This window comes from Peromyscus maniculatus, chromosome 22 (genome assembly GCF_049852395.1).
Source record: "Peromyscus maniculatus bairdii isolate BWxNUB_F1_BW_parent chromosome 22, HU_Pman_BW_mat_3.1, whole genome shotgun sequence".
NCBI lineage: Eukaryota > Metazoa > Chordata > Mammalia > Rodentia > Cricetidae > Peromyscus > Peromyscus maniculatus.
Window position 1 is genome coordinate 49170356 of NC_134873.1, and position 19583 is coordinate 49189938.

Sequence of the window (19583 nt, forward strand, 5' to 3'; positions counted from 1 at the left end):
TCTGTATTTTAATAAATAATAAAATATCAATCTTTAGTGTTTTTTAAAATTTATTTATAGACCAAGTTCACATCCTAGGTATAAATTTCTCCTTCCTTCCTTCCTTCCTTCCTTTCTTCCTTCCTTCCTTCCTTCCTTCCTTCCTTCCTTCCTTCCTTCCTTCCTTCCTTCCCTTCTCCTTCCTTTTCCTCCCTCCCTCCCAGCCTCCCCTCCCAGCTTCCTATCCTCCCTCCCTCCCAGCCTCCCTCCCTCCTGTCCTCCCTCTCTCCCTTTCTTCCTTCTCTCTTTCCATTTTGAGACAATGCCTCACTCTGTAGCCCTGGCTGGCATGGGACTCACAGAGATCTGCCTACCTCTGACTCCTGGGATTAAAGGTATGCACCACCACACCTGGCTAATATTTGATTTTCTTTTTGTTTTGGTTTTTTTGAGATAGGGTCTCTCTGTAGCCCTGGCTGTCCTGGAACTCACTCTGTAGACCATGCTGGCCTCAAACTCAGAGATCCTCCTGTCTCTGTCTCCTGAGTGCTGGGATTAAAGGCGTGTGCCATCACCGGCCAACTATATTTGATTTTCTTACAGATTTGCTTACTTCATGTGTGTGCACACTCAAGTGGTGGCACCATTCTTTTCTTCTACCAGGGTGCTTCCAGGGATCAAACTTAGGTTGGCAGACTTGGTGGCAAGTGTCTTTACCCAGAGAACCATCTCACCAGCCCAAACAGTTGGAAATATTCAGAATCTTGCCTGGTATGGTGGGTCACCCCAATAGTACTTAGGAACAAGGCATCCTGCCTCCATTTGATAAGCAGGCATGGTTTCAGGCATGAAGAAAACAAAACGTCTCTGTGTCTGCTGAAACTAATAGTCAACTCTGAGGACATCAAGAAAGTAAAATCTTAAAAGCCCTCACTCATCAAGATCAAGATGTCAGTTCATCACTGGCCTTTTTTTTTTTTTTTTAACTTCCTGTCTGCTCCCCGCCACCCCCACCCCAACCCCCACTGCCCCAATTCAGAACTCTTTTGATGGCTTTTTTTCACTCTGCCTTGGGCTTTCCGAAGTGTGTGCATGGTCACAGGACACAAGCTGTCCAATCAGTACTCTCCATTTACATCCAAACTAGCCAATCAGGTTCATCCCAAACCAATGCCTGCTTTATACATAGCCTGAGCCAATCAGGAATATTCTTAACACATAAAAGTGCTTCCAGTGAAGACTATTTGATAACTCTCTCTCAAGTTCCCTCCAAGCTGCAAGGGCTTTTCTACCTCTTGATAAACCTTGCTCGTCTGTCTGTCCTGGCTTGTCGTTGCTCAGGTTTGTGAGACAATGAAACTGTAAGCCACTGGCTCAGGCTGACTTTGGTGACCACACAGTTTTCTTGAACTCTAGCCCCCTGCACTAAGCCCACGAAGAGCCAAGAAAGACAGCAATGCTCTCCAAAACTCCCATTCCCCCACCTATAACAGCAGTCAACTGAGGCAGGAGTTCTAGGCCAGCCTGGGCTACGTACTGAGTTCCAGCCTGAGCTGCAGTAGGAGATCTCAAAACAAAAATGCATATATACGTAGAATATGTATTCTAAATCCTAAGTATGCTCCTCTTATACCTCATTTGTATTTTTTTTTTTTTGTTTTTTTTTTTTTTGTTTTTCGAGACAGGGTTTCTCTGTGTAGCTTTGCGCCTTTCCTGGAGCTCACTTGGTAGCCTAGGCTGGCCTCGAACTCACAGAGATCCGCCTGGCTCTGCCTCCTGAGTGCTGGGATTAAAGGCGGGCGCCACCAACGCCCGGCCCTTCATTTGTATTTTTTAAGCTGGCTGTTTTCTCCCACACTTGTTTTACCATCCCAGATTTATTAAAGTATTTTATAATGGTGCTGGAGTGGTGGCTCAGTGGCTAAGAACACTGGCAACTCTTCTAGAGGACCCAGGTTCCATTTCCAGCACTCGGGTGGCAGTTCCCAATCATCTACAGTTCCAGGGGAACTGATGCCCACTTCTGGCTTCCCTGGACAGTAGACACCAATGTGGTACATATACATACATGTAGGCAAAACACCATACATGTAAAGTTAAAACAAAAACCTTTTGTAACCTCACCATGTACATAAACTGTCCACTACATGGCTTCTCCTAGAGGTCAGTATTTAACATATGTCATATATCAATCATACCTGCAACATTAAAGCAATGTAATCTACTGTTCTGTTGACTGTAGCTTACGTCCTACATATAGTTCACGCAAGAAAGTAAAGAAAAAGAGAAGTCAGCCAGATGGGATTCTCTTTCCAGTCAGAGAACTAGACAAAATTTGCATGACCACAACCCTCTTCTTCAAAGATTCTCATTTTCAGTCCCGGCCATGGGTCCCAGGGTGATGATGGTTCAAACTCCCAGGGAGTTGGCTTCCAGCCTGAACTTCTTCCGTAGATGGAACTTTCGCCAAACTTCTTCCAACCCCAGAAAATAGGGAATGAAAAAAACAAAACAACAACAAAAACAAAATAACAACAACAAAAAAGCAATTGTGTGAAACAGTATGTCCATCCCCGAGTTTAAACACATGCCTTCCACTGTCTGGTTAGCCGAGTCTTGCAAAAGCCTGGCCACCTGCTGGGGAGAAGGAGGTGCTGGAGTTCTTAGGAGGTGACTGTCGTGGTGACTTCCTCCATGCTGTCCTTCCTGGAACCTGTCGTCGGGCAGTTTCGCTGAGATACAGCTTTGTATTGGGTGGGTAAAGAGGCAGGGAATGTTCTGTCCTTCCTTCAGATCCCCCTTCTAAACTCTCACAGTAATGGCCCTAAAACAGAGCCTCACACAGAGAAGGACCCAGCTCAAGGGGGGTGGGGGGGACTCACTCTCCCATCCATCTTCCCCTCCCTCCAGGCAGTCCTGGCCCTGTTTCCCAAGCTCACCCCGCTACCGGGGAAGTTGGGTGTGGTTCCCAGAAAGTTCAGTTGGGATTTACATTTTAGTTTGCATTGATGATGTAATCCATTGTTTGGGCCCTTTTCATGGTTGGGGGGGCGGGGACGAAGCAGGGTATTTTCATGACCAAATTTGTTTTTCTTGAAATTAAACCTTTACAAAACGAAGCAGAATGCCACCAAGCAAAACTAGGGTACGTGAGATTTCTCTTTTTTTCTTTGGCTTTTTGAGACAGTGTCTCCTGTCTCCTGGCCTGGCCGCAAATACACTGGACTAGTAGCTGAGTGTGAAGAACTCCTCATCCCCCTGCCTCCACTTCCCCAGTGCTGGGATTTTAAGTGTGTGCCACCAAACCCCGACATTCTGTTTGTTTCTGTCCTCATACATGTTAGCAAAATAACGCAATAAAAGCAAGAAGCAACCAAAACTATTATTTTATTGTATGGTTATTTTCAGTTCAGCAGAGGAGTGAGCCCTGCATCTTCCATATGCTAAAGCCGGCAGCTGTATCGTTGAGATGCGTACCAGCCCTGAAAAACTATTTTAAGGTTTTGAAAGAACTTGTGGGTTTTCATGTTGGCTTGTACTGAGAGGAGCTGAACTCTGCTACTCCGGGAAACCTGAATTCTATTTTATAGATAATATAAATTAAAAAAAAAATTCTGTGTACGTGTGTCAATCTGTGTGTGGGTACATGCACCCCGGAGTGCACAAGTCCATGGAGGTTAGCAGCACTGGATTCCCTGGCGGGGGTGGGGGTGGGGGTGGGGGTGGGGGGGTGGGGTTGCAGGATGCTGTGAGCCACCGGAAGTGGGTGCAGGGAATCCAGCTGAGGTCTTCCGTCACACCAGTACATGCACTTAACAGCCAAGACGCCCCTTCAGCCCCTTGAATTCTGTTTTGTTTTCTTGTTTGAGACACAGTTTTGCACTGCAGGCCTGACTGACCTGAAATTTACCCCTTAGCCCAGACTGGCCTTGAATTTGTGCAGCCGGCTCGCCTCAGACTCCAAGGCTGAAAACACACTGCACGTAAAAAGCCACCACATCCTGCTGTCTCGGTATCATTTTGCTTGGTAATGTTTCACACCTTTGTTTTTAAAATTTTAGTCACTGTTATTTTAGTGCGTCTGAGACAGGGACCTGGCACTCTCTATGTGGCCCTGGCTTACCTTTAAACCAGGACGATCGCCCGTTCTCAGCCTCCGTTATAGATAGATATGGGCCACCATACCGGGCCAATTTTTATTTATTTTTTTAAATAAAAATTTTGAAGATGTTTCTGAAGGAAGAGATCTTTAAAAAATAATTGATTTATTTTTATTTTCTGCGCTTTGCTGTTTTGCCTGCATGTGTATCAGTGTGAGGGTGTTGAGTCCCCTGGAACTGGAGTTACAGATAGTTGTGAGCCACCCTGTGGGTGCTGGGAATTGAACCTGGGTCCTCTGGAAGAACAGTCAGTGCTCCCAACTGCTGCGCCATCTCTCCAGCCCCAGCCAAATTTTTATTTGATATTAATAAAAATGTTTTTAACTTGGGGCTGGAGAGATGACTCAGAGGTTAAGAGCAGTGGCTGCTCTTCCAGAGGTTCTGAGTTCAATTCCCAGCAACCGCATGGTGGCTCACAACCATCTATAAGGAGATCTGGTACCCTCTCTGGCCTGCAGGCATACATGCAGGCAGAACACTTTATACATAAATAAAACTCGGGAGGCAGAGTCAGGCGGATCTCTGTGAGTTCGAGGCTAGCCTGGTCTACAGAGCGAGTTCAAGGAAAGGCACAAAACTATACAGAAAAACCTTGTCTCCAAAAAACAAACAACAACAACAACAACAAAAAGTTTTTAACTGTGCTGGAGATACAAGCTTGGTGCTCTTTGTGAAACCATAAGGACCTGAATTACATGGTCCTAGCATCCATGTAACCAGCTAAGCCTGGTCTCATACTTACAACCTCAACCTCGGTGCTGGTGTAGGGAGGGGACAGAAGGAAATGACAGGAGAGGGGACCAGATGCCCTCTGTGTGCAAACGCTCACATATACATACACACAGATACAGACATCTGCACATTTGCCACGCGCGTGTGTGTGTGTGTGTGTGTGTGCACACACACACCACACTCACAGAGCTGATTTTAAATTGTCTTAATTATTTTTCCTTTAGTTTGTGTTGTGACTTTTATTTTTAGTTGACACTTTACATGGAACAATGCTTAGATACTTAGCTGTCTAATCCTAGGGGTTTTGACAATTGTGCATGCGAAGTGTATTCACCTCTGCAGGCAAGACAGAAAGCATTTTTGTCACTTAAGAGAGTTCCTTTGTACTCACCTCCAATTAATCTCACTCACCCCAACACAACTCCAGGAAACCACTGTTCTGATGTCTATCAGTAGAGGGCTGAGAGTGTCAAAAGACTAAAGGACACGTCAATGATGTTGTTTGGTTAATAAAGCCCCTGCCTACCACACAGGAAGCCCTTGGGTTTGATCCCCAGTACCGAATAAACTGGGCGGAGTGTGCACGCCTCTAATCCCAGCCCGGGAGAGCTGAGGGGTGGAGGATCCAAAGTTGAAGGTCTTCCTCAGCTTCGCAGAAAGTTCTAAGCCAGTTCTTATGTTAGCCTCTGTCTCAAGAATAAAAAGGAAAAGAAACACAAAACAAAAAACGTTTGGTGACTGTCTTTTCTCATCTCCCTAGCCCATTTCCACCCTATTGACAAAAAAAAAAAAAAAAAAAAAAAAAAAAAGTACCAAACCAGATGTGATAGTGCACACCTCTAATCCAGGCATCCAGGAAGATTATGAGTTCAAAGCCAGCCTGGGCTACATAGCAAGACTCTCTTAAATAAATAAATAAATAAATAAATAAATAGTAAGTAAGTAAATAAATAAATAAAACACAAGGTCTTCAGAGGAAGGTTGGAGAGATGGCTTAGCAATTCTGAGCTCTTACAGAGGACCTGGGATCAGTTCCCAAGACCCACACACACCAAGAGGCTCATATTTGGTTGCATGCACTCGGCGCACAGAAATTCCTGTAGGCACACACGTATACACATAATAAATGAATACACTTAAAAGAAAACTTTTAATGTGCTGAGCAGAGGAAGTGGTCTCTAAAGGCAAAAAAGGGACCGAAGAAAGCAGAAACGGAAACAGAGGGGATGGTCATTTCAAAGGTACCTTCCTTCAGCATTAACCCGGAGGGCACTTCCTTAACGTGCTAAAACTGGCCTGTTTGGGGGTTTGGCTATTCTTTCTTTCTCCTGATTTCTGGGAAAGCCCAACAAATTAGTTAGGGTTTGGTGAGGGAACTTCAGCTTGACTCCAATTCCACTTTAGCGGGGCCGGGTTCAGACATTCTAAACCAATGACTTCCTAGAATTTTATTGAGCAGTAGGTTATCTCTTTGCACTTATGTAAGTGAACTTCAGCAGACCTTTGTGGTCCCACTTCTCACTCACCCTGGTTTCTACAACAGGCAAACCTTTCACCCGTGTGGCTGTTTGTAGCTATCAATAGTTCCTTTTTTTCTTTAAATTTTTATTTTTAAATTTTTTGTTTGTTTTGTGTTTGTTTGGTTTTGGTGTGTGTGTGTGTGTGTGTGTGTGTGTGTGTGTGTGTGTGTGTGTGTGTCTGTCCATCTGTCTGTGTTTTGACCCAGGATCTCACTCTGTAGTCCTTGTTGGCTTTGAATTTGCTTTAACTCACCAAGTAAAAACTGGGGTTACAAATTTGTCAACATGCCTTATTTTTTTTTTTTTGTCTTTTTAAAATTATGACTAAACACATAAAAATTGCCATTTTACCATTTTGTTGGGTTTGGATTTTTAGGATGGGAGCTCACTGTGTAGCCCAGGCTCGATGCAGAATTCAGTTTTCCCACCTCAGCCTCCATGTACTGTATGATGTTACCAAACACTACCATGCTTGCTTCCATTTTAAAAAAGCAGTTTTTAGCTTTGTTTTCCTTGAGGTTTTGTTTCATTTTATTTTGTTTGAGATGGGGTGGTGGTGGTGGTGTCTCAAAATATAGCCCAGGATAGCCTTGATTTCACACTGGTTTCTGTTTCCGTCTCCCAAATGCTAGCATCATAGGCATGCACCAAATGGAGGGAGTAGAATTAGGTACTTTCACAGGGTTGTGTAACTATCCCCATTGTCCATCCCCAGAACTTTTTCATCACCCTGAACTAAAACTGTCCTTATCAAACAATACCTTTCTTCCCGCCACACACCTCCCACTCTCTGGTAATCACTGTGCTACTCTCTCTAGGAATTTGGATAGTCGATCCAGCACACAAATCGAACCGTATTGTTATTTTCTGTTGTCTCTGGCCTCTCTCAGCAGAACGCCGTCAAAGCTCGCATTCACTTTGTTTTTAATGATATTTCATTATGAGCCACCATACCCATAATCCCAGTTCTTGGGAGGTGACTGGAGGCTGGAGGGCCACACAGTGGGAGGCTCCCTCAAAACAACAAAAATGAATTAAATTCAAAAGCCATTATTTCTTTCTAATAGTATTTCCTCTTCAATTATGTAAAAGAGGAAGGAGGAGAAGAGAAGAGAGAGAGGGAGGGAGTGAAGGAGGAGAGAGGGAGGGAGGGAGGGAGAGAGGGAGGGAGAGAAGGAGGGAGGGAGAGAAGGAGGGAGGGAGGAGGGAGGGAGGGAGGGAGGGAAGGAGGGAGGGAAGGAGGGAGGAAGGAAGGGAAAGTAAAATTACAGCTGGGGATATAGCTCTGTGGCTGAGGGCTCACCTAGCCCGTGCAAGGCCCTGCATGTACTTGACTAATAATCCCCAGCACCAGAGAGAAAGTCAAGTATTCAGATTTCCTAATTTTTAAATCTATTTGGAATATAATCTTAATCCACTCGGGGTGTTAGCCCGGCAGGCAGTTTAGGTAGGGCTGACCCACACAGCACAATGAGGACCACATAATGTGAGGATCCGGCTGGGAAGGTGGCTCAGTGAGTGAAGTCCCTGCCTGGCAGGCGTGAGGACATGGGTTCAGGTCCCCAGAACCCACCTGAGAAACCAAGTGAACCCCAGGTTCAGTGAGACACCCCTGTCTCCAAAAACCCTGTAGAAAGAGATTGAGGGAGATACACCCACAGCGACGCCTGCCATTTATACACATACGTACGTACGTATGGGAGAGCACACCTGCGCACACGCACACACCTATACAAAACGCATATATCCACACACGTCGCATGCATATGTGCAAAACGTGAGGATTATGCAGCAGTGACCTGGTTAGTTTTCACTGTCAACTGGACACCGCCTAGAGTCAGCTGAGGAAGTGCCTAGGTAAGATCGGCCCCATGGGCTTGTCTGGGAGATTTTTGTCTCAACTGTTAATTCATGGGGGAGGGCCCAGCACACTGTCCCACACTGTGGTGGCGCCATCCCCAGAGGTGGTCCTGACCTGTACAGGAAAGCTGGCTGAGTAGAAGCTGGGCTTCGAGCAGCATCTGCCGTGATTCCTGATCTGGGTTTCTCTGGCTGTGGAGTCAGTTCTTTGGCCAGAGGTAATGCAGCCTGGAACGACGGAGCCATGCCTGCCTTCCAAGTTCTTGACTTCCCTCCATGATGGCCTATAACCCGGAATTGTGAGCTGAACAAACCCTTTCCTCCTGCAAGTTTCTTGTGATCGGTGTTTCACCACAAAACCAGAAATGACACTAGAATAGTTGACCATTAGTCACTCTGAGTACATTTTATACCCCAAGTGAGAATAATCATTTTCAGAATGCAGGAAGAGGAAACAGTCATGATGTAGTGTGTAGTATGATGTGAGACTAGCCCTTAGGAGATGTCTGTCTAGTCCCGTACCACACCCCCCACCACTCCCCCCTACGGCCCCCTCCCCCCCGCCCCCCAGATTCCACCCTCCCCTCACCCAGACAGGGTTTCTCTGTGTAGCTTTGAAGCCTGTCTTAGAACTCACTCTGCAGCCCAGGCTGGTCTTGAACTCACAGAGATCCGCCTGCCTCTGCCTTGCAAGTGCTGGGACTAAAGGCGTGCGCCACCATACCTGGCCCCTTAGGTTTTAAACACTCAGTAGAGAAAGCCTGAGAAGGACTTGGCTTATTCTAAGCCAGCAGCTGCTCTGCATGGCCATCTGTTACAACTGAGTAACTCAGATGTTGGAAATATTTTCGTCATTTGTTTCTACCATTCTGTGTAAAAATAAAATTCCCTGGGCTGGCAAGGTAGATTGCAGATAAAGATCCTTGCTACCAAGCCTGATGGCCTGAGTTCAATCCTGGGACCCATGTGGGGGAAGGAGAGAACCAGCTTCTGCAAGTTGTCCTCTGACCTCCACGTGTGTGCTGTGGTACAGCCACACACACACACACACACACACACACACACACACACACACACACACGCCCTTCCCCCAACACACACTAAATAAAGAAGAAAATTACTTGGTTTGATTAGGTAGAGCTCTTGCCTAGCAATAGGCAAAGCTGTGCGGTCCAACTTCAGGACGGCACAGGCACACAGGATTCCTGTAAAGGAAATTAACACTTCCACTACTGGCCGTTGTCCTAGCTGGCTGCAGCTGTCAACTTGATATAGCCTCTAGCTGACCAGGTCTCAAGGGAGGGATGGCTCAGCTCAGATTGACCCGTGGCATGTCTGTGGGGCATTGTCTTGATTGCTAATTGATGGAAGAAGGTCCAGCCCACCACGGTAGCAGCACCATCCCTGGGCAGGTGGTTCTTGGCTAATATAAGAAAGCTGGCTGAGCAAAAACCAGAGAATGAGCAGCATTCATTCTTTCCTGATTTTTTTTTCAGTTCCTGCTATGGTTTCCCTTAATGATGGACTCTGACCCGGAAGCATTAACTGAAATAAACCCTTTCCTTTTAAGTTGCTTTTCGTTTTGGTGTTTATCACGGAGACAGAAAGCAAAGAACAGCCATCCTTACATCAGATAAACAATAGCCCCGGGTGTTTCCTTCCAGGCTGGAGCCCTGGGCAGATGATGCAGGTGAGCACTGGAGAGATAACGCGACACTTCCATGCTAATACGCTGCCTCTAAGGGATTTCCTTCCTTTATCTCCAGCTTTTCTAGAATGACTCGTTGGAGTCTGGCTTGGTATTAGGAGCGCTCAAAAAGCCGTAGCAGTACACCTAAGGAAACAGTGCTCCAGGGTGAATACCTAAAGTAATTGGAGTAAGAACACCTATCCCACCCAGACTCCCAAATCTAGCCATTCAAGCTTCGCAGATGTTTTCTTCTCTGTCCTGAAACAGTCCGAGGTAGGAGTTCTAGACTGACCAGTGGGCATCTATACTCCACGAACATTCAGGGTGTATTTGATGTTTGTTTGTGGCACTGATGGCGGAACTGAAAGACTTATACATGCTAGGCAAGCACACCACCACTGAGCTACATCCTTGGCAGAGGGACCCTTAACAGGTACCTTCCAAGGTTAACCCAGTTACTCCCATTCCAACCAAAAGGCAGGAGGCAAACAGAGTAATGCTTGCTCTTGAGGAAGAGACGGGACTCCCGAGGACTATCCTTACTTAGATTCTCTTGCGTTAGTTAGCAACTTCTTCAGCATGTATGGTAGCCGAGGAGGCAGTGAGAAGGGACGATGGCAGGGTAGGCATGGCATGGCCTTCTGGGTGGCCAGCTCTTGACTTCAGGGCTCACAACAGTTTGAAGCGCTGTGGTGAAGTTGACTCATGTGTCTGAGAGGTGGTAGCCGAAGCTGGGTGGAAGAGCACAATTCTGGTTAAAAACTACTTCCCAAGGTCTTAGCAACCGGAAGGTAGGTGGGGCTTATTTCACCTGCTTCAAAATTCCTTCAGACTAGGTCCAGGGAAGAAACCGAGAAGGGATTTTGGATGCAAAAACCCCAACGTCTCCAGACCATTTCCAACAGAAGCAGGCAGAACTCAGATCCTGGTAGACAGTGTCTTCCTGATCTGTTGTTTTGAAAGATTGTTGGGGAAAGAGTCTATGACTGTTTGTTTTCAATACACTGGTCCAGGATGAAATAACCCATGTTAGGAATGACATTGGAAACAAGGAAGATCAATCCCAACAAAAGCTTAACTCCCTAGAGCAGTGTAGTCTGTACAGAGGCCACTGGCCACATATGAGCCCTGGAGACAGGGCCACTATGGGTAAAATGCACCTACACGTAAAAAACATCCTGGGGCTGTGACACACCTGTACACACACCTGCACACACACAGACATGCACGTACACACGTACACACACACACCCCTTGAAAAAATACATGCTTGTAAAGCAAAGGTTCTCAACCTGTGGGTCATGACCCTTTGGGGTGGAACGACCCTTTCACAGATATCAGATCTCCTGCAAATAAGATATTTACATTATGATTCATAACAGTAGCAAAATTACAGTTATGAAGTAGCAATGAAAATAATTTCATGGTTGGGGGTCCCCACAACATGAGGAACTGTATGAAGGGGCCACAGCGTTAAGGAAGGTAGAGGACCACTGTTATAAAGGTTACACAGCTAAAAAGCACCAGAGAAGGACGGGAAGAAGGAAGGGCTGGAGGGAGGGAGGGTTAAGGCTGGTGTGGTCAAGGCTGGTGTGGTGTCACGGACCTATCCTAGCACTCTGGAGGCAGAGCAGGAGCATTACTATGAGTTCCAGGCCAGCCAAAGCTACAGAATGAAACCCTATTTCAAGAAAAAAAAATCAAGAATAACTCCTATGAATGTTATTATTGAATAAGATTATTAAATCACAATACTCATTTTAAGCCTAACAATTGTGTGTTTTGTTGAAATTTAGTTAAAAAAATATTTTTTTCCCTGAGACCAGCTAATTAATTCTTGCCAGTTGATGGAAGCTGATTGATTCTTAAACCTTTAACAAGACATATTCAACATATGTTGGAAAATTCTGTTTCCTAGGGGTTTTTGTTTGTTTGTTTTTCAGACAGGGTTCTCTGTGTAACCCTGGCTGTCCTAGAACTAGCTCTGTAGACCAGGCTGGCCTTGAATTCACACAGATCCTCCTGCCTCTGCCACAGTGCAGAACTGTGATGTTTTTGTTTTGAGACATGATTATATTGTTGAGGTTTTTAAGTAACTATCTATAACCCTTTCTGAGCATGGGTTTCCAAGAAAAATCCCCCTAAGTATAAGATTCTTTTAGGGGACAGTTACTGTGTTACCTTTGTTAACTCTGGTTTGTTTTCCAAAAGATTTAAGCTTTTAAATTATTAAAAGCCCCTTATTGTTACTTAAATGTCAGTTTGTTTGGAATGCTTATCTCTTCGTTACAAAGATAACTCTTCTGCAAATTGGAGGATTCCAGTAAGGACTTTGCCTCAAGATAAACAGCAGGAAACCTTTGGCCTCCTGATGCCAAGGTCTGGATGTTTGTCTCCTGGGATTCCTGTGTTGAACCTTAATCCCAAATGCAGTGGTGGCTAGTGGTTAATGTATATGTAGGGATGAAGATGGAGTGCTTATAAGATGCTCAAGGAGGGCTGGAGGGATGCTCCATGATGAAAAGAATTTGCTGCTCTTGCAGAGGAGGACCTGGGTTCGGTTCCCAGCACCTGCACGGAGGTTCACAAGCCCCGATGACTCCATTTGCAAGGGGGTTGGCCTCTTCAAACACCAGGCATGTACATTCATGCATGTGAAACACTCACACACATAAAATAAAAATAAATCTTAAAAAAGAAAAAAAAAAGTTTAAAGCCCATGCCTCTTTCCCCCTTTCAGCTTAATTCCAGTCTCTGGAACGTAGGATGTCATTCACGGAGGCTGCCAAGAAGGCTCAGTGGTGAAGAGCACTGGCTGCTCTTGCAGAGGACCCAGGTTGAGTTCCCAGTACCCACTTCAGGTGGATCACAACTGCTATAACTCTAGCTCCAGGGGACCCAATGCCCTCTTCCAGATTCTTCCAGCACCTGCACTCACACATACACAGCTACACACACACACACACACACACACACACACACACACACACACACACACACAGAGACAGAGAGAGAGGGAGGTGGGAACTCACTACCCACGTGACTCAACCATACTCCATCTTTGAAAAGAGACAGGGGTGATGCCGTCTTGGCTCCTCAGGCCCCGACTATCTGAGGGCAGCCCCATGGGTCTGAGGAGCCAGCAAGCACAAAGACTCATGCTGCTGAGCCTCCCCCCCCCATAAACCCCGAGAACTGTGGGAGATAATGTCATGGCTGCTGCTTTTGGCCCTCAGGTTTGGGGTGGTTGTGTAAGCAAAGATAATGGAACCAGAAACCAGGCATGTTTAATCTTCTCTCGGGTCGCCCACTTCCTGCCCAATTTCCAGAACACCAATCCCCAAAATTCCAAGAACTGGAGGGAGTAAAGAGCTGAGGAGGTGAGATAGGGACGTGGGGAGGAAAGAGAAGAGAGAGCTACATGGGGTAAGTTGGGAGTGAAAAGGTCCCCTGTGGTTGGGGCATTAAAGGAGGTTTTTATCTGTAAGCCAAAAGTCAAGTTTGAAAGTTTCATTCTATGCCATCACTACTGTCTGCCTCTGCCTCCCTTCTGATTGCTGTAGTCTGTTTTCTAGTGTTCTGGTAAACCCCAAGACCAAAAGCAACTTGGGGAGGAAAGAATTTCTTTCAGCTTATAGTTGTAGCCCACCATGAAGGGTAGTCAGGGCAGGCACTTGAGGCAGGAACTGAAGCAGAGACGATGGAGACGGGGTTGTTCCTCCTGACTTGCTTGGTTTGCTTTCATATACACCCCAGGACCGCCTGGCTAGGGATGACACCGCCCATAGTGGGCTGGGCCCTTCCGCATCCATCCTCAAGCAAGAAAATTCTCCACAGGCTTAGGTATAGGCTAATCTGACGTGGGCATTACCTCGATTGAGGTTCCCTCTTCTCAGATGACTCCAGTTTGTATCAAGTTGATAAAAACTCATAGTGTTGTGAAATCGAATTTATGGCATTGGCTTTCTGGATGGCTATGTCCTACAAAGACGCAAGAAAGACATCCAATCACTCCTTCCCGTAGACTCTACAGTGAAGAGGAGCTGCCTTGGTTTGGGCTTGGCTCTTCAGTTTGCACCAGAAAACAGATTAGCTGTGAGTAGATGTGACCACGTACCACACCTGAGCACAACATTCTAGAGGCAATGTGAAGTCTCCACTGGGCCTTTTGTCCCTGTGACCTCTGACCCAAGAAGGAACTATCCCCTGTCGGGGCCTTCACTTTAGCCTCAGTCCCTGATAAAGTCACTCAGACCTGTGCCCCACCTGCAGCCTGGATCACAGCAGCCTGGAGGAGAGCTGAGGCATCTAGGTCACAGCAACTGACCTCTGAAAGGAGCAGGACACGAACATCTGCTGCTGTAAGCAGCAAAGACCTCTGAGTCACTGTGCTACCTAATCTTGCAAAACACCCATTAACCAAGTCCAAACTTTGGAAGTCTCTAGAAGGGAAAGAAGGTTCAGCCAGTATGGTTACCACCAAGCCTGACCACCTCACCTTGATTCTCTGAACCCACATTATGGACGGAGAGGAATGACTCCCGCTGGGTTGTCCTCTGACCTCTACATTTAAGCCGCCATCCCCCCCCCACAGACACCCCCACAGTCAGTACATGTGGAACGAAGAAAGAAAGAAAAGAGAGGGGATCCTATCTCCAATGGAGCTTAAGGACTCCCACATTCTCCCTTCACATCATGAAATCAAAAAAGAAAGTGAGAGTCTGTGGAAATGGGTGGGTCAGAAAAGTGCCCTCCAAGCGGGGACCTGAATTCCAGCACCCATGTGAGGAAAAACAAACAAACAAACACACGTGGGTGTAGATGGGTGCTCTGTAAGCCTAGAGTAAGCAGGCAATGATAGACCGATCCCTGGAGGTCAAAGGCCAGTCAGTCTAGCCAATCCATGAGTTCAGGGTTCAGGAAGAAACACTATTTATACACACACACACACACACACACACACACACACACACACACACACACTTCAAAAGTGAAGAACTTTTGGGGAAGATACCCAGGGTTGCCCTCTGGCCTCCATCCACATACATACATGCACATACACTAAACACACAAAAGAAAAATACGTATTATGTTGTATTTTTATCCTACCAAAATGAAAACAACCCACATCTATATCATTACCTACTTTAATATCTGTATCTGCCAATATTTTCTTTCATGTGTATGGTGACATTTTATGCACACTGCTCTGCCCTTGGCTTTTTTTGTTTGTTTGTTTTTTTGGTTTTTTCGAGACAGGGTTTCTCTGTGTAGCTTTGCGCCTTTCCTGGAACTCACTTGGTAGCCCAGGCTGGCCTCGAACTCACAGAGATCCGCCTGCCTCTGCCTCCCAAGTGCTGGGATTAAAGGCGTGCGCCACCACCGCCCAGCCTGCCCTTGGCTTTTTATACTTACTTCTTTGAGACTGTTCAGTATAAATATTTGGAGGTCTACTATGATTATCCCTTTCATGTGTCCCTTATTTAGCAACTTTGAGATCATACTTGTGGAAGATTTGTAGAATATTTAACAGTGTGCATAGGCGTTCATGAAGCTATTAATTGAAAATAAATTACCTAGCAGATGACAGAGGACTGGAGAGCTTCGCCAGCCTGTAAATCTGTTGACTGGCCTCTTTCAAATGCGTCGGACTACACATAGTTCGACCCAAGGTTGCCGTTTGCTCTTACAAATCCCTGCCACGATCCAGCTACGGGGCTCTTTGTCCTAGTGACTTGGCCTTAGTAACCAGAGAAGTGGTCTGGCTCATGATCCAAGGAGATACCGGAGAAACGGCCAGCACGAAGACAACAGGCAGGGTTATTACGTTCTGCTGATTGGATGCCCTTTTCTTTTCCACGCTGAGCACGGCTGGCCCACAGCACATCCCCGTTGCTTGCCAACAATTAATGAGAAAGAGACACGTTGCAGGCATGGACTCGCCAATACCAGGGTGCTTTCAGTCCTGCAGAAACTATATAAAGCCGATCCTAGCTGGAGTCCCAGGAACAGGCTTTCCTGGGAGATCGTTCCGCGTGTCCCATCTGAGTTTCCTTTCTGCCGGCGCCAGATGGCTGCTGGGAAGCAGTGTCAGGGGAGGGCAGAGACGGGGTTAGGTCCAGGGAGTCTTAAAAACCGGCTGAGGCTACACCACCCTTGTTTTCTTTCATCACGGGAGTGACCGTACTGGAACAGGCAACCTAACAAACAAATCGTTCACTCTGGGGGACCGACGAAGTGAGAGGTTACAGCGGTGTGGGCGCTCCTTCCCCAAACCGCTGCACCCGAAAGCCTTCTGCAGCAGGCTGGGGGGCTTCCCCACGGCTGCCTGGATGGAGCTCCACTATTCTGATCTTCCTCTTGACTGTCTTTTGCCCCTCCCCCAGGCCACCTGCAGCAGGACCAGATGGCACAGGACAGCTGGATACTCAGAATCTCCTGCCCTCCTCCGCCACTACAGGCAGGGGTGTAAAGCGGCAACAAGCCCATCTTCCCCAAGGGGGTGCAGCTAAATGCTTGGCTCAGAGGACACTCACTCTTGACAGAGGCCCTCCCGTAACCCAGGCTAGTCTCAAACTTAATAGGGTGCCAAGGATGACCTTGAACTCCTGACCCTCTTGCCTCCAGCTTTTGGAGTGCTGGCATTACAGGCGTGGACCACCACACCTGGTTTATACACTGAGCTATATATATTCTCAGCTCCAATAACCTTGATAGTTTTTTTTTTTTTTAATTTATTTGTTGTATGTGTGTCTATTATTGGCATGGGGTTTTTATTGCTGTGATAAAATACCATGACCAAAAGCAACTTGGGAAAGAAAGGGTTTATTTCAAATCTTACAACTCCATACTCCATACTAAGGGACGTCAGGGCTGGAACCTGGAGGCAGGAACTGAAGCAGAAGCCATGGGGGGTGGGGAGAGGATACTGTTTAATGTCTTTTTCACTCATGGCTTACTCAGTCGGCTTTTCAAGTATAACTCAGGATCACCTGCCCAGGGGTGAGACCCTCCTATTCCCTCAGTTGCTCCCGTTAACCATTAATCAAGAAAATTCCCGCCGGGCGGTGGTGGCGGCGCACGCCTTTAATCCCAGCACTTGGGGGGCAGAGTCAGGTGGATCTCTGTGAGTTTGAGGCCAGCCTGGGCTACCAAGTGAGTTCCAGGAGAGGTGCAAAGCTACACAGAGAAACCCTGTTTCGAAAAAACCAAAAAAAAAAAAAAAAAAAAAAGAAAAAGAAAAAGAAAATTCCCTACAGACTTGCATACAGGCAATCTGATAGAGGCATTTTCTCCACCGAGGCTCCTCTTCCCAGATAACTCTAGCTTGTGTCAAAGTCGACAAGATACCCAAGCAGGACGATGTGCCGGAGCACGTGCCTGAGTATATATGTGCAGTACTTACAGATGCCAAGGCATTTGTGACCCACCACTGTGGGCGCCGGGAATCGAACTCAAGCCCCCGGATCAACGTGCTCTTAACCTTTGACCCAGTTCCCTGGCTCCTATTCTTGACCGGCTGGGTGTTTGGCAGCTCTCCCACGGTCTGCGTTCATCTGATGCTCTGTTCACACAGGTAGACTGACGCCACGGGTTACGGGACTGAGACCAGAGTCCAAGCCTCCCTCCTATCACAGCAGATCAAAGATAGGAGGTCGTGATTTCTCAACGGTGACACCTGGATGATGTGTCTCCAGTGGAGCCTCCAGGTCCCTCCACTTTAAAGTCACTGTTTCCTCATTCTCACGGTCTGTGCTTAGGAGAGTCGCTGAGCCCATCCCATCCTCAAAGGGAAAGGGGGCTGATACCCAGCCCTTAGAGAGGAGAGGGTCCACATATTTTATTTGAAATTTCTTAATGGGAAAGCTTCTTCCCTCTCCTCTCTCCACCCAGCCCATTTATTTATCTAATTATTTGTAAATACAGCACGTTTTTCATTAAACACACTGTATCCTCTGTGGAATACACGTTCTGCCATTAGGGAAGCTGGTCTTCCTCGACAATAGAGGGTGAACAGAGATCCATCTTGAAGCTCCCGACGGAGTTTAGAAGAGGGCCTTTGAGAACAGGCACTCAAACATGAACTCAGTGGCACATCAGCTCTCCTGCCTAGGGCCAGGTGTTTGACTTCTCATCTCGATTTTGCTCTTTAAAAATATGGGTATGAGTCGGGCAGTGGTGGCGCACGCCTTTAATCCCAGCACTCTGAGTTCAATGTCCCAGACCTACACAGTAGAAGGAAAGAACTAAGTCCTGTGACTTGTCTTCTGACCTCTACATGTGTGCTATGGTATCTGAGGATGCGTGTGTACACACACACACACACACACACACACACACACACACACACACACGCAATGTGTTAAAAACTGGATACTCTGTTATCGGTGTTATAATCACGCTATTCATAATCGCTAAATAGGATCAGCATAGATGTCTGTCAATGGAGGGATGAGCGACAGTGGCCATGAAAGCAGAAAGAGACAGGGAGAGCAAGGATGGAATCCTTAAAAACGGGGGGGGGGGGGGGGGGCGGGGGGGGGCGGGGCGGGGCGGGGGGGAGTGTGGAGAAGAGAGAGGGCGATGAAATGCATGCGTCATTGAAGCAAATGGGGTGGGTTGGTATTTGGGGGAGGAAGACCGGCTAGACACGGTCAGGGGACATGGAGGGTGGCCTTGGGGGAGGAGTCAGGTGAGGACATAAAGGGAAGTGCGTATGTGTAACTATGCCCCAGTGGAAGCCATCACATTGTACGCTAACTTACAAACAGGTTTAAGACAAAAAGAGCGAGGACCATTCTCAGTCGATAGCGCTTAACGAGCACGGATGAAGCCCTGGGTCTGATCCCCAGCACCCCAGAAACTGAGGATGCTGCCACACACCAGTAATCCTATCACTTCAGAAGGTACGGGTGGCAAGTTCAGGGTCATCCTCTGCTACATAACAAGTTTGAGGCCAGCCTGGGCTATATGAGATCCTATCTGAAAAGGCAAATGAAACCGAAATGGATATTAAATATTAAGAACACTATTTTGATATAGGGCTGTGAAGAATTCATTAGATGATTTGCTGTAAATTGTTCCAGGACACAGTCATCTTTTATACGATTAACCATCACCTCTTACATAATTTTAGCAAATTAAGAAACTGTGTGCACATCTGTATACACATGAAGAGATGGAGAGAAAAAACAGGTAGTTGGGGGGCTGGAGAGATGGCTCAGCAGTTAAGAGCACTGGCTGCTCTTCCAGAGGTCCTGAGTTCAATTCCCAGTAACCACATGGTGGCTCACAACCATCCATAATGAGATTTGGTGTTCTCTTCTGGCCGGCAGGCATCCACGCAGGCAGAACATTGTGTACATAATAAGTAAATCTTAAAAAAAAAAAAAAAAAAATTAAAAAAAAAACTAAAAAAACCCCAACAACAACAAAAACAGGTGGTTTGTAATATGGTCAGTTCTTATTTTGTTCTCCTTGGTCACCAATGTGGTTTAAGTGTCTGTAACAGAGCCTTGCCATTTCTCCAGTAACACAAAAACAGAGATTTCCCAGATTAATGCCACGTGACCCTGCTGCAAGTGTGGAAAATGACCGCTACCTCATACCCCGGCTGGAAAGAGAACTTGCAAAAGCCTTTCT

At 46.6% G+C, this 19583-nt stretch overlaps 1 protein-coding gene across 1 annotated transcript in view; it reads right to left on the bottom strand.

Moving 5' to 3' along the window:
- Nucleotides 1-5421: 5421 nt before the first annotated feature.
- The window catches only part of Cdkl4 (cyclin dependent kinase like 4), a 63359-nt gene continuing 49197 nt past the window's right edge, over nucleotides 5422-19583 (bottom strand). The window contains exon 10 of the mRNA XM_076558834.1: nucleotides 5422-5557. Coding sequence (XP_076414949.1) covers nucleotides 5546-5557 — 12 coding nt within the window. The 3' untranslated portion in view covers nucleotides 5422-5545. The remainder of the gene's footprint in view (nucleotides 5558-19583) is intronic.